The sequence below is a fragment of the Dromaius novaehollandiae genome, chromosome 17, assembly GCF_036370855.1.
Source record: "Dromaius novaehollandiae isolate bDroNov1 chromosome 17, bDroNov1.hap1, whole genome shotgun sequence".
NCBI classification, from domain to species: Eukaryota; Metazoa; Chordata; class Aves; order Casuariiformes; family Dromaiidae; genus Dromaius; species Dromaius novaehollandiae.
Genome location: NC_088114.1, coordinates 16,103,347 through 16,118,350, shown reverse-complemented (window position 1 = coordinate 16,118,350; position 15,004 = coordinate 16,103,347). Strand labels below are relative to the sequence as shown.

At 48.3% G+C, this 15,004-nt stretch overlaps 2 protein-coding genes across 2 annotated transcripts; both read left to right on the top strand.

The window, feature by feature from the left end:
* Window positions 1-51: 51 nt before the first annotated feature.
* On the top strand, window positions 52-2,612 carry LOC112987152 (polyubiquitin-like). The gene is made up of 4 exons (XM_026106894.2): window positions 52-411; window positions 1,052-1,099; window positions 1,396-1,460; window positions 1,862-2,612. Exons 1-4 carry the CDS (start codon window positions 147-149, stop codon window positions 2,057-2,059), a joined length of 576 nt encoding a protein of 191 aa, XP_025962679.2. The 5' UTR covers window positions 52-146; the 3' UTR covers window positions 2,060-2,612.
* Window positions 2,608-13,503, top strand: LOC135323537 (caspase recruitment domain-containing protein 8-like). The gene is made up of 7 exons (XM_064522361.1): window positions 2,608-3,075; window positions 3,161-3,381; window positions 5,027-5,286; window positions 7,306-7,431; window positions 9,554-9,698; window positions 11,126-11,170; window positions 12,655-13,503. Exons 1-7 carry the CDS (start codon window positions 2,906-2,908, stop codon window positions 12,915-12,917), a joined length of 1,230 nt encoding a protein of 409 aa, XP_064378431.1. The 5' UTR covers window positions 2,608-2,905; the 3' UTR covers window positions 12,918-13,503.
* The last annotated feature ends 1,501 nt before the right edge of the window (window positions 13,504-15,004 follow it).

The window sequence follows — 15,004 nt, the reverse complement described above, 5'->3', positions numbered from 1 at the left end:
CCTGACATCACCTGGTGCTTTCGGTTTCTTCGGAAGTGGCAGGGGCTGGAGCGCTGTGGGTGAAGGTCCAGAAGAGCCAGCAGCGCACAGGGCCGGCCTGCTCCGGAGGGCTGCTTGCTTTGTTGGGGCGGTCCCACAGGCAGACCATGGGCCTCAGGTTTTCTCGGAATTTGGCAGCAGACACCAGGGAGCACCAGCAGCCCCCCTTCTCCATCTGTGTTAGGTCTCCGGAAGGCAGAGTTTCTTCTGTGTCTGTGCGTTTGGATGACACAGTGGAAGGGCTAAAGGCTAGGCTGTCACCCGCTCCTGATGAGATAAGGCTGATTTATGCAGGCAGACAGATGGAGGACGGCAAGCGCCTGCGGGACTATCAAATAACTTCCTACTGCCTTATACATGTATTACGAAGATGTAAGTATGGGGCGATAGAGGGGGAAATGGGCAAGGGTCTGCCCGGAGGTGGGAGCGCAGGGGTGAGAAAGGCTGGGGGCAGCTCCGGATGTCTCTTGAGGAGGCAGGTGCCCAGGGAAGCAGGCCGGGAGGCTCCCAAGGAGCAGCTAGCAGCAGGGAGGGGCACGGCTGCGCAGGCTGCAGCGGGGAAGGACCAGAGAGACGCAGACGGTGCCCTTTTGCGCAAGAGAGCTGCCACAGCGTGTGTGCAGTGGAAGCGGGGAGGAGGGGTAGGGCCCAGGGACAGTTGTAGGCCACGAGAAGGTCTGGGAAGGACTCTGCTCCTGGAAGCTAAGCAAGAAATCCACTTTCTGCATGGCAGAGAGCGTGCACATGCTTGCAGGGAGGAGAGGCAGTGGCTGGGCACACATCAGCCCTGCAGTGAGCTGCTCTCCTGTGATGAATAGCTAATTGGCAGGCCAGAACAGATGCCTGGCACTCAGCAGCCCCTGCGAGTGGGACAAAACACAGAAAGAGGCTTCACAGCAAAGGGGTGAAGAGCACAGATGGGATAGGCAGAATGGGAAATGGTGTGGGAGGAACGCTTCTCTCGGCATGCCCCGGGCCCTGAGGTCTCCTCTGCCTTGTGTTACTGTTGCAGTGCGTGGTGGTGGTAGTGTGGAGCCCTCTGAAAGTCATGTTTATTCAGGTAAGATCATGTCCTCATCCTTGCTTCAGGGCTGAGGCTGACAATCTGGTGCAGGGGGGCTGGTGGGGGAGGACTGTCCTTGCAGGGACCCCGATTTGCTGCAAGGTGATAACTACGTCACTACCACAGCCCATGAGAAGGATGTGGATGCTGTGGTAAATGTAGGAGCATGTGGTGTTACGGGAGGGGACCTGTGCTGCTAATAGGATAGGCAAGGTTGGGTGAAGCCTGTCCTTGTGACAGCTTCTTCTCTAGAACATGGACCAAAAATTACAATGATCTTCCTCTTGTTCCAGGCATAGCAGCAGAAAAAACGGTCCTTCCTGGACCTCTGACAGACGATGCCTCAGGGAATGCAGAGGTGAGGTGTTGCGAGAAATGAAGCCTGAGGCCTGGGACACTAGTGAAGAGGACCCTGGGGCTGGGGAGGAGGCCAGCATGACTGCAGCACTCTGGGCCATGCCATGGGAGCCCTCATGTGGCAGGTTCACAGCCATCACTGGGGACAGTGGGGTCCCTCACTGCCCATTGCTACCACAGCACTGTGTTTGGTGGCAGGAGCTGATCCAGGCTGCCCTCAGGGCCAGTAAAGGGACCTGACTCTGAGGACAGATCAGACTGGCACAACTCTTTAACGCTAGCCTGTTGCCTCCCTGGAGGAATGGCTATCAGCGTCAGCACCACGCATGATGTTGCTGATGTTGTCAGAAGCCTTATCTTGTGCCTCCTTAAAAGTGGTTTCCACTACGTTCTCCTCCCTAGGAAAGCACGAAAGAGCTGCAGCTGGACTCTTCACCAGAGGAAAGCTGCCCGCACTGTGTGAGGGAGGTAAGGGCTCTCCAGCCACAGCCATGCCGTAAGTGCCAGCTTTACCATTCCTTGCAAGGCACTGTCTCACTCAAAGAAAGTGGCGCAGCAGTAAGACTGGGGCTGACCTCAACAGTAATGTGGGAAGTTTAATATACCTTCATAACCTGTTATTCACTGTAATTCTTCAGCCTGCAGAAGTATCCAATCCCTTTTGTTATGCTAACTCAGCATGCATTGTCCCAGTTTTCAAGTTCATCAGTCAAAAGACAATTTCCACTCACTTACATCCAGAATTTATTTTCTCTGCTAAATATTTTGTCTGTCTATGGCCATTGTTTTCTCTCTGCTGATAAACTATGGCAGAAAAGGAGTAGCCCAGGATTTACTCATGAGCAAGACAGCAGCCAACAAAATTTTTTCTCTCAAGAAAAAAGAAAAGTTGCTATCTGGAATTCCCTTGTTTGCAAAATACAACTTAAAAATCTGTGTGTAAAAACGTAGTTGTGGGGCTATAGGAACTGCTTTGCATATCCACTCATTATCCTTCCTATTGATGCATGGGGGGAAAATTGGTGTCTTCCCATCCCTAAGCGTGTTCTGTTGCTGACAGCAGTGTTTAGTCCTCCTTGCAGTGGCTTGTGCACAGGATTTCTCTTGCACACCTTGCCTTTATCATAGCAATGGGTATCCCCTTTAAAGGGCTCGTGAGCCTGTACATTAGCGCATAGCCTATGTGCCTCAGACATGCCCAGTGCTTGTTTCAGATCCTAGGGGAGATGAGTTGCTAGTCAATGATTTTTGCAACCTCTTCACTGACAATGGTGATGCCTTTCTCGGCACCAGATAGAAGCTTCTGCAGTCCCTTGTTTTGAAGGGGTAAAAACAATATGGTATACTTGACACAAAATCTATTCTGGATAGTGAAGAGGCAGAGAAATAACATCACTATGGCAGAGGTGTTTTTGCTCCTGCTGCTGCTTGCGAGGCTCCGAGCCCATGGGCCAAGCTGCATCACACTTTGCAGTTCCCAGCACCCCCTCCTATAAGAAATATCCAGTGTGCAACATCCCATTCAATCCCAAACTAGCATCACTTGTATTACAGGCCCTTCCAAAAGTGACACCAGAGAAGATCCAAAGCTCTCCAAAGGACCATACCTGTTATCGGTAGGAGCTCTTGCGCAAAGCAGAAACACCTTCCCACAGCCCCAGTCATGCATGGCATAACCCTGTTCTCCCCTCCTGTTTGCAGAGTTCACTTTCCTCGAGCAGGGTCCTTCCAGTGCTCTGTGACAGGCCTTGCCTTTGAGGTGAACACGGCAGTGACCATCCAGTACAGATATGCCTCCTGGAACAGGCATCTGAGTGCAGCTGCCCAGGAGGAATGGGTGGTCGCCGGACCCTTGTTCAACATCGAGGTGCAGCCTGGAGCCGTGGGTGCTGTGCATCTCCCCCACTTTGTGTGCCTAGCAGGTAGAGCAGCTGTGGGGATGTGCTTCCTTCAACTCACTCCGTTCCTCTCAGCCACAGCAATTCTCCCAGACCAGCTTCTCTCAGGCCTTCTGCAGTTCTCCTGTCCCCTCTCCCATGGGACTCCTCCAGCATCTGCTCTGAAAGCGGCCTGCCCAATGCAGTGATATAGAAAGATGGCTCCTCAGGGAGATGCCCTAGGACCTCTCCAGACAGGTTTAGGACCAAATTCTTCTTTCTCTCAGAGGCCCTCTGTACTGCCTTGTATTCCCCAACTTTGCTTTGCTGTTCTTCAACCATTTGTTAATCTTCAGTCACTTTTTACTAAACCTTTGCAGTGGTCCCTTCCCTGGCACCACAGTCCCAGCTCCTGCTTTGTTCTCACATCTTCTACTTCTCCTCCCCATTCCCTTTTGCTCTTGTCCTTTTTCCCATTCCCTCCTGAACACTTACCCCTCTTCTCCCAGCTACTGTGATAACCCACAGGGATTACCCCAACTCAGCTGCAGATCAAGCCTCTGAGTCTCTCTCAGAGACCTTCTCAGTCCTTTGTGTCTATTATGGCAGTAGATGGCCAAGGGCAACTATCATCCTTGCTCTCCTCCACTGTGACAAGAACTAGTCACCTTCTTCAGTCCACAGGCTGGACTATCTCAGTGTGAGGTGTATAACTGCAATAGAACAGAACTGGTCTGGACGGAACCGTAAGTGGAATTAAATCGTCAGTTTTCACCCAGGCGAACAGTGAACATGAGGAGCCAAAAGGCTTGGATCTGGATCCTCCGTTCTGCAATGCCCTGTTAATGAGCCCAGAAGGAGGAGTGTCACTGCAAGCAGTGCTAAGCTGGGGCTGGACTGCGTCCCGGTCTGGCCTGGCTGGGCTGCAGTGGCCTTTCACAGGCAGCAGTGTGTGCTGGCAGAGGGAATTTCTTCCTGGCAAACCTGTGCCCTCTTCTCAGATGAAACAGAGCACACCACAAAAGTAATTTCTTGCTGCATGGCTCCACCTCCTGTCCAGGACCTGGCAAGCACAGCTGTGTCAGCCAAGAAGTGGGTCTGTGCACTCTTCGTTGATGCAGCTGTGCGAAGCAAAATCATGTAATTATATTAATTTATCAAGTTGTATATTAATCTGTCAGGTTAATAGCAAAGTGTGAAGAACTTCAAAGAGGTAGAAGCAGGGTGACTGAGCAGCAGCAGAGCGCTCTGCCACAGGAAACAGTCATCACTGCAGTGCTGGAAGTTTGCTAGGGATGTCACCTTAAAGTTTAGGCTGCTCTGGTCATCAGGGATGTAGGATGACTCATAATGCAGTAACAGATTTCCTCCCAGTATTTGGTGGTGTGTCGTGTGTACACAGGATGCTGGACTGCATGGTTGCAGTCTGAGGATTTTCGTGGTCCCAAGTTCCCATCTCAGATTTAGTTTTCTGAACCCGAAGTGAGTTTGCCAAAGGCCCACAATTCCCTGCAGGACAGCAGAACCTCACAAAGCCCAGGACACAGATGGTTCCTAAAGCAGACCATGTCATTTCATATGGGAGTATGTCTGTCTTCCTTCTGCTGCTAAAGTCTTTAAAGAGAAAGAAGTAACACAGGAGGGCATTAGGAAAACAAAACAGAACCTTGTTGCCTTTCCTCTCTTGCAGAAGATGTAGATGTTAGCAACTGCACAATTGCCCATTTTAAAACTCAGAGGATGACCCTAGAGAAACCAACAAAACTGAACGCTTTCTATGCTGTCCTGGAAAATCCCAGCTTCTCACTGCTTGGGGTGCTTTGGCGAAGGTTACGTTCAACCTTAAATTCACTCCCCATGCATTCCTTGGTGCTGATCTTTCAGCAGCTCAGTGCTGCAAATACAACTCTTCACCTCTACCTGATCCCAGATGACAACTCTGTGAAGCAGGTAAGATGGAGGAAACTTGATTAGTTTACAAAAAGGATGACATATGGGGTGGCTGCAGTAGCAGGGACTGGATTTGATAAGTGGGGATCCCTCCTAGTTTTGTTCTGGTGTTCAGCACGAACAAGTATAATCTGCTTCAGGAATCCGGCAGTCTGAGGCGGAGCAAGACTATGAGAGGAGGAATGCAGATCCTACCTGACCAGGCCAGCATAGCAGGGAAGAGCTGGCACTGCAGTGTCAGTCAGCGAGGGAATGGGGAAGACAACGCACCAGTCACTGAGGAAGTACAAAAAAACGCTTTTAAGATAATGCTTGTGTAATATTTTTGCCTATTTTTCTGTGGACACAAGTCTTAAGTAACTGCACTGTCTCTCTGTCTGGACACGTGTCTGTCCTCCCCGAGCCCATGGTTCCACTCCAGCCAAATTTGGCAGAGGGACAGAGGTCTCCCAAGAATGACCCTCTGCAGGAGACCCTATTAATGCCACAGCAGGGAAGACAGCGAGATGTGTTACGCAGATGTGTGCTGTCTTCTTGAGAACTGACGAACAGAAGGGACTGACCTTTCCTGCTCAATCCTTCCTTTTATTCCATAGTCACCACCTTTCCATTTGGAACTTCTTGTCAAAGGATAGTGTTGTAGTGGTCTTTCCTCAGAATAACTTAATTAAACTTAACCATAACTTAGCTTGGCAATGGAGTTGGTGTGCTCCCATATACAGCACCGCAAATCCCCCTGGCTCCCCGGACTCACCTGCTAGAGCAGGGAGAACACAGTCTCCGCTAATACTCATTAGTCTAAGGTAAGGGCACTAAGCTGAGATGGAAGCTGGTCTTGCCTCTTTTAAGTGCTGTTAAAATTTCTGTGCCCCTGAAAGTTCACTGCTGGCCAAAGTTCGTGCCCCAAACCCCCCAAGAAAGCAATTACGTATCAGTTCCTTATTTTTACAACTGCATATCTGAGAAAGAGCATGGAACAGAACTCAGAGCACTGGTGACCTATGTTTTATCCTCTCAGTTCCTCCTTTCATATGAGCTCCGCTGCCTGTTAGAGACAAACACATATTTGTACCAGCCCCTATAGGGGCTGCAGTGGTCACATCTACACCACGCTCTTTGCTTTCCTGGATTGCAGATTAGCAGTGCTGAAATGGTTCAGATATGACCCATGGGGAAGAGATCTATGGCCAGTACTAGGCAGTGTGGAGCCAGCCTTGATTTAGACGTAGGAATCTAAATTATTCTAAAAAGAGAACATCTGCCTGTTCCACACTCTGGATGCCTGCCCCTTGGTCTTCCAACTCCAAGCTGCATTATCTCCCTCAGCCCACTCCTATCACATGACCCACACACTCAGCGGGGCTCCAACACTGTATTTCTCCAGCTCCACCACCTTTCAGCCATCAGCCCATCCCCTTGTCCCTGCTCCCCAACCCCCTCAAAGGCAAGATGCCAATTCCATGGTCCGCAATGCCACCAGCCTCTAATGCATACGCAGTCTTGTGTCCCTATCTGCCAGCAATCAGCTCCCACCTCAGGACACCATTCTTGCTCCTGCCTCCTCCACTCTCCTCTTTTCTACATACCTCCAGAAATCACTCTGTGTGCCTTCAGCTGGGAGAGCATGTTCTGGCAGGAGCTACGCTGTCACACAGGTTGCCTTGCAACACGGAGCAGAGCAGATTTAGAAACTGCTAGCTGCTGCTATGTGCAGCAATAAGTGGCTGTGTATCAGATGTTCTCCTGTTTTGTGCAGGCCTTTACCATACTTCACAGAGTGACCTTAAATTACCTTGCATGTATTCCAGGTTAGGTCCTGGAAGCAGCTGGCATGCAGTAGTGTAATCGTGAGGGAGCTGACAGGCCCCTGAAATACAGCACTGCCTGTAATGCGCATTCAGTTGCGTGTTCTGACTAGGTCAGTCTCTTAGTCTTTTTGATTTTCAAAGGGCAGTGGGAGCTACCTACAGTTCATAGCTCTTTTTTGTATCTCTCAAAAGTGATGCTTGAAATTTGCAGGCCATTGAAAAACAAGAAATGAACTGGAATTCAAAGCTTATTCCCAAGCCTCCTCCTCTGAGCCCTCTGTTCTTTGGCTGCAGTTACCAAGTCTCCAGTACGCCTCATGTGGTGATAACACCTGAAGTAAGTAAGATTGTTTCTTTTCTGCAGTGAAATCGAAAATATCAGAAGTCTCTGTCTCCAGCTGTGCTACCAGAATCCGTTTTACCAGGTTTTAGAGCCATAGAAGCAGTAAGCTATACTGGTTACAAATGACAAAGATATTTCGTGATGCACATCCCAATAAACAGCATGAGATAGATCATGGAGTCCACCCCAAAGCCGTGCTGGCAAGGTTATAAAGGTTCAGCTTGTTTTTCTCTATGGCAGGAATCATAATGTGGGACTTTTCACACTTATTGTAGCTGCTTATCAAGAAGGAATCTCAGAGGTACTGGCTCTGGTGTGGTCCCAAGCCCTTCATCTTCATCTTGTCTGCAGTGGGTTTACTTCAGAATAGGAGCACGACTGCAGAGACTCCTTCTTTCATAGCTCTGCTACCATGAGGTGACATGACTTCTTTCTTTGAGGGAACTCAGCCTGAAGACTTCTGTTTTTGAGCACTGTGTTCTGTGGCAATCAGATTATAATGGTTGGAAAGATCAGAATATTTGGCCATTTAGTCCATGTGGTTACTTTTTTGCACAGGAATTTGTGATTTCCTGAGAGCACTGGTGACAGTTCAATGTCACGTCCATGGCTGGTTACCAAAACCTTCTCTTTTCATGGGTCTGTACTGCAGTATAATCATGATAAGAATCACAGTGATTTAGGTTTGATGGGACCTCAGGAGGTCTCTGGTCCAAGATCTTGCTCAAAGCATTCCAACTTTGATGTCAGATCTAGCTGCTCAAGGCCATGTCCAGTCAAGGTTGAATATTGCCAAGGATGGAGATTCCACAGTCTCTGAGTTTCTGTTCCAGTGTTGTATCATCCTTCTTGGTTTTTTTTCTTTATCTAATTGGACCTTTTTCTTCCTCTATCTAATTGGAGTTTCTCTTGCTACAATTTGTGCCTGTTGCCTCTTGTTTCATCACTGTACACCCCCAGGAAGAGGCTGGCTCCATCTTTCCTTTAATCTCCCTTTATATAGCTGAAGTCAGTGATTAGATCTCTCCCTAGCTTTCTCTTCTCCAGGTTGAACAAAATTCCCTCCACCTCTCCTTGCATATCATGTGCTCCAGCCCTGAGCTGACCTTGCTCCAGGATGTTCACATCTTTCTTATATTGAGTAGCCCCAAACTGGACCCTTGACCAAATGTCGTCTCACAAGTGCTGAAAAGAGGGAAGGAATCCTTTCCCTAAATCTGCTGTTTGTGCTCTTGCTAACACGCTTAGGATGTGGTTGGCCTTTTTTGCTGCCACGGCACAGTGCTGACTCCTGTTCAACTTGTTGTCCACCAGGACTCCCAAGTGCTTTTCTGGAAAGCTGTTTTGTATCTAGGCAGTGCCCAGTCTGTTCTCTTGCATGGGATTATTCCATCCCAGATGTAGGACTCTGCATTTGCCTTTGTCAAATTGCATGAGCTTCCTGCTGGCCTATTTCTCCAGCCTCTCAAGGTTCCTGTGAAGGGCATCCCTACCCTCCAGTGTATTGATCACCCCCTAGTGTAACTATAACCTGCTACTGAGCAGCCCTCAACAGCCAAAGCTTCAGCTTAATTGGAAGACATTCTTAAACTCATGAATCATTAAATAGGAATTGGCTTTGACACTTTCTATAATGACTAAATTGTAACTGGGCACTCTGTCTTGAAGAGCAGTTATAAAGATGACAGAACCAAACTCTTCTTGGCAGTGTCAGATGATTTAACTAGGGACAATGGCCATAAATTGGGAGGTTCAGGCTGGACATTGGAAAAATTTTATCACTAGGTGGTGATGCAAGCAGCATCCCCTCAAACAGGTTAGAAGAGAGGTGATGAATCTCCATTCTTTGAGGTTTTCAATACACAGCTAGACACGGCTACGGCTGAGCAGATCTAGAGTTGGCAATGATCCTAATTTTAGCAGGAGGTCAAATTAGACACTCCAGAGGTCCCTTCCCACCAATATTTCTCAGATTGGCAGCACAGCAGAGCCCTTGCTTTTGTATCTTCACTTTTTTTTCTCTCTTCCTGGTATGGTCAGTAAACACAGGATAACTTATTTGAATTCACTGCAGCTCCATGTGATGAGAGACTCACCTTGCTTCTTTTCTCTGCAGCCACACTTGCCATTTTGCTACAAGAGTCCAAAGGAACAGCAGCTCTTTATTGAGATCTACATCAGGAATATGGCAGAGGAAATTTGGCTCCATATAACAGATGGACGCAATGGCACACTGGTCTGGAAGGCGTCACTGAGATCAGGTAGGAACGGCACTTCCATATGTGAGAAGACAGGGCAGTGAGCTGAACTTCTTGTGAGGCCAGAATGAGACGCACAGATATTCTGGTTCAAAGTCCACTGACATCTGTAGGAACCCTTCTCTGGAAGTTATCGTGGGCACTAACATTGCTATGTCTGTCACTTACACAGTGAGGGGGGCACAAGCCCCCTCACTAGGGGCTTATTCCACATAGCAAAAGGCGAGGTGCACCATCCAAGCAGACCTTATGCATTCTGTGGTCACGGTCATTCATGCTTCCCAGAGGAAAGGCAAAACCAATATATGCAGCAATTGGACATTGAGGAACAGGGACCTGAAAGGAACACATATTTCATTAGACCAGAACTTCAGATTTAATGTGGAGTTTCAAATGCTGGGGGTTGAGAGAGCAGAAGAGCACTATTGGTGTCTCTCTGTTCCCCTGTCTACTGTCTGCATAGAAATGTATCTGACTTATTTTTAAAAGTCCATTAAAATAACCAACATCCACATACATGTTAGTGCAACCATTCCATGCAACAGAGGAGCTAAGGGGAATACCAAGATTTCAGTGAAAATCAGCATCTTAAAAGATATATATTTCATATACTTTATTCACATGCTTTTCTAGATTTGCTGGGTGCAACACCAGTGTGTGAAACACCACCCAGAGTGCACAGGATCAGAGTGAGACCCATCTGCCCTAAAGGAAGGCAGGTAGCCAAGCCTGACTGAAAAGATATCTCTCTGACTCAGTGGGCTACTCCAGAGGCCATTTTGTGTGATTACTTTTGCTGGCATTTTAGACCACCGAAGGGAGGTGGCTGGATCCCTCCCTAAGAGCCAGCTGTTAATTTCTCAGTAGATGGTGTGGACTGTTGATCAACCAGACCCCGCCTTCCCCTGCTCTCTGTCTCTCTGTGCTCACAGCACAGCGTTGGGGATGTGTCACACAGCGAGCCAGCTGTTTGTGTGGGGACTGCTCTCTAGTGGCATCTGCTTACAATTATTTTGTCTGTTCTAGAGGTGACTGTACTGACTTGGGTCACATGCAGAATCTTTCTTCAGGTCAGTACATGATAGAGACAGAAGTGGCAGGGTTAGAGATGGAGCATGCCAGGAGTCATGTTTGTGTGTAATAATACATAGCAAAAGAGTTGAGATGTGTAGAGATGACATCCCTGTGTAAGTACTTGAAGAAATGTGGTTGCCCAGGATCCATTCTCTGTCAGGCTAAACTACCCCCAGAAGTAATACTTACAAATGTACAGAGTCCAGGATGTTTTACTGCTGATTTCTCCAAATATGACAGGAACCTATCTGTGGGTAGGAAATAATGGCTTATGGCTTAGTGGAAAACTAAGCACTGAAGAAGGATTTTAGCAAGGGTCTCCATTCCAGTAGTGATCTCTCTGCTTTCTCTTTCAGGTGATATTAATCCTCCCACCTCCTGTGTCTCCTGCACCCTTACAGGTTAGTACAGTTTTTCAGCGCTGCATTACTGGAGTCTGAATCCATTTCTTTGGAACTTACTATCCTCCAGTTTAAAGCAGACACCAGCCTTTTCCCCCTCCTTGTGATAGGTTCTGGACAAAAAGTCTTTAAAGTTGCAACCTCAACTTTTGTTCCCATACTTCTACCAGCATGTTCTGTACCCTGCTGGTGTGTAAACTGGTATATTGCAGGTGACCCTCCAAACTGGCTTGCCTTCCTCTATCTCACTGACAGAGGTTGAGGCAGAGAGGTCTGGCTTAGATACCTGCAGATTTGGACACTTCAGCATTATTACATACGGGCTTCTCAGCTCCTTGTAATGCACGTGGAGTCACCGCACTGAACTAGAGCCTGCCTAAGTGCACCAGGAGAAAAGGATGGAAGATGAGAGCAAGGCCGTGCCTGGAGATGCCTGTTTGGGTGCAGTCTAGGAGCTACGCTCTGGGAACAAATACCCTATAGTGTCCTTCAGGCAGTGCTCTCTGACAGCACTTCCCAGACTGCACTGGGCCAGGCACACCCAAAAAGCTCCTAGGGAACTTGACTGATCGAATTGAGGGGAGCAGCTGAACACAATGTGCGGGGCCAACATGCTGGACACATGCAGAGAAAGCAGCACGAAGGCTGAACACAGGCACCCAAATCCTACCATGGAGCTGTTGCCAAAAGGTTGTCCGAAGTCACACCAGAGACACATGCAGGGCAGAGGACTGAACCCAGGTTTCAGACAGTGCCTCCCCTCCAGCTGTCCTTGGAGAGATACCTGCAGAATAACACCACTCAGAGCTGTTTTCCTGATGTCCAGCCTGAACTGGTGGCCACCCATTTTGGTCTCTCTTATTAGGAATGAGAGGAGGCAGGAGAAGCTGGGAGGTGCTGCCTGAGGTGCTGAACCCTAGCTTTGTTCAGTACTCTGCTGCTAGCAGCTGCCTCTTACTAAGGGCAACTTCTTTACAAATCGCTTGCAATCCTGAGTGACTTTGTAGTTTTGAGTGACTTGTGCTCTGAGTTAGGAGTTCCTAATATTGCAGGGTGGGGGGAAAGAGATAGTAACTTCATCCCAAAACACTGTAGGACTCATAGAGGGGAGAGTTCCACAGCAGCTTAAGCTGAGCTGAATCAGGACTGCCATAGACCTGACTTCCCTCAGTTTTGGCTGTGCCTTCCTACCCTCAGTGTGGGGGGGGGTGCTACCAGTGCTCATATCACCAGTGCAGCAGGGTACTCCTCCTTTTTGGGAGGGTTATCTCCTGCTGGCTAAGCCCTCTGAATCCACCTGCTGCCCAGTAAACTCCACTCCTGGTGCAGAGGAGGGGATGGGAACACGTGGCTGTGGGTCAGGGAAAGCAACCCCAATGTAAATTGGTTTAGGATGTCGTGAACTTGTGTCCTTAGCAGTACTGCACTAACCTGGGGCCATCTTGCCACATCCAGCACAGTAATATAGGCTTGGTGTCTGTTAGGTGCAGCCTTCATGAAGAAGCACAAGAAGGAGCTTTGTCATAGGATGGGGAGGATCTCCCCTATTCTGCTACACTTACGGGATGCAAACATAATCAACAGTGATGAAGAAGAGGAGGTACAAAGTCAAAATATGAATCGAAAGAAGAACCAAGTTTTGCTGCAGCTAGTTGAGAAAAAAGGTGCTGAGGCCCAAGAGCAGCTCTACAGGATTCTCCGGGAAAAAGACCTATTCCTCATCACAGACTTAGAGAAGTCTAGCTAGGCTGGGCAAAACAGACAGCTTCTGCTTCCACGGTCCAGCATAAGGGAGCAACAGAAGGGTAGTCAGGCAAAAGGAGGGGTTTATCATTGCCTGAATCTCAACCTCTCAGTCCAAAATCAGTGGTGCAAAGCAGCAGTAAAGTCTGCTGAACTATCTGGTCTTATGCCTGCCGTGTTTAGCTGAATCACTTGCCAGCAAGGGAAGACCACTGTCATGCTGTTCCTCCAGTAAGAAGCTGCTGGAACTAGCCCCAAGGAGAAGAGACCTTGATTCCTTATCTAGCACCACTGCCACAGAGCTTTCTGCCTCCCTGAGACAGGGCCCTTGCCCTCTCCAGAGAGCCTCCAGCCAGCTCCTAGCAGAGAAGCCTCCTATCACAACAAGGTGCTTCAACTTCAGCCTCTGTCTTCAAGGTCTGGAAAGGTCTTCACAGTCGAGGAACCTCTTGTTGCTGGAAGAGGTGAGCTGCTTTACCATACAGAACTGTTCACAAAGGCCTGTTCTTATGCACAAGACAAAGCAAGCCACAGTTATAAACACATATCAGTGTTCAGTCTTCTCCTTGTTTCCTTCCAGCCTAGTCTTCTCAAGTGACCAAAATTCCCTGGAGCAGTAAACAAGCATTCATTGCCCAGAAGTAGCCAGGTGATGTAGCACCCCCACAGAAGCCACAAAAAATAGCAGAGAGGAGAGATACAGGCTCGTGCATTTTGAGGGAAAATCTGAATCATTAGCAGCTGCTTTATATTCAAACGAAATGCAGCAGATTATTTTTGAATCATGTTCTCTGTATTCATACAGAAAGTTAGTCCCTTCCAGAATCATGCAGATCTTTTCTTACTGACACTATCAGTATCTATCAGTAGTCTGTTATTAACACTGCCTCACAGACTTCATCCTGCTGCTATCAAAAATGCACTTTGCCTTGACTTTAAAATGATGTAAAACTAGGACCTGACACAGGCACCTTGGACTTCTCTCACTGCCCACTCTCTGGTCAACTCCCCACTCTCTGGCCACCTGACTAGGTGGAGCAGAAGTATCTTTGCCAACAACCTGGCGGACCTGGAGAGAGTTACCAGCCCCCATATGAGGGACTGATGGACAGGGCTGGCAAGCAAAGGCCCTGAGGTGATGTGAGCAAAAGGGAACACATGATCAACATAGCAGGGCTGAAGTGGGCACAACCTGCTCTAGGTGAGGCTGGACTAGATGACCTCCATGGGTCCCCGCCAGTCTCAACCATTCGGTAATGCTGTGATTCTGTCAAGTGCCCAAGCTCCTGTCTCCCTGCTGCTGTCTCTGCAAGGACACCCCCTACCCTCCCACCAGCTCCACAACTTGGCTGGGTGCCAGGAGCTCTTGTATCCATCACCAGCCTCCACAGCCTACCTGTGCTTTAAATTACTTACTTGAAGGTTGCGTTCACTTACTTGAAGGTCGTGTTGTTCTTGCACCATGAGTAAACATCCCCTTTCCCTCCAGCATACCACCCCAGCTCTATTCATCCCCCTTGCAGTCCCTGCTGTCTCCTCTCATTGTTAAACATTCGCAATATTTTCTGACTCTTTGCAGAAGCTAAGCTGTTTGCTAGTCATTTTCCTTACCTTGATGTTGCTGTTGCCTCCTTTTCCAGATAACACATGCCAGTGTTCAGGTGTAAATCGTGACATGATAGTCTTCTCAGCATGTCTCTTCATCCTTTATGCATCCAGTGTTGCATTTCCTTTTCTGATCACCACCTTCATCTGTGGTTCCTGCGCATATGGGACTAAATCTATTGGATCTTTGTTAACCTATAGTTTCCTAAAGACGAGCACCACAAATAGAAACATGTAACCACACAGAATCCTGCCTCTCCTCAACTTGCACACAGGCCTGTAGGGCAACTGATTGAATTAGAAGCCTTGAAGCAAAGTTAGAAGGAGGGTAAACATACAATGATATGGAGTTTGGATGTTTATTTGGGGGAAAGATGAAAACCTTTCCAGGACTGCAAACAGAGCAGCTTGAAAAATACCTCTGCTGTCATATCCATACAGTACTTTTTGTATCAGATAGTCCCTATTCTTTGTTTTCTGGTAACG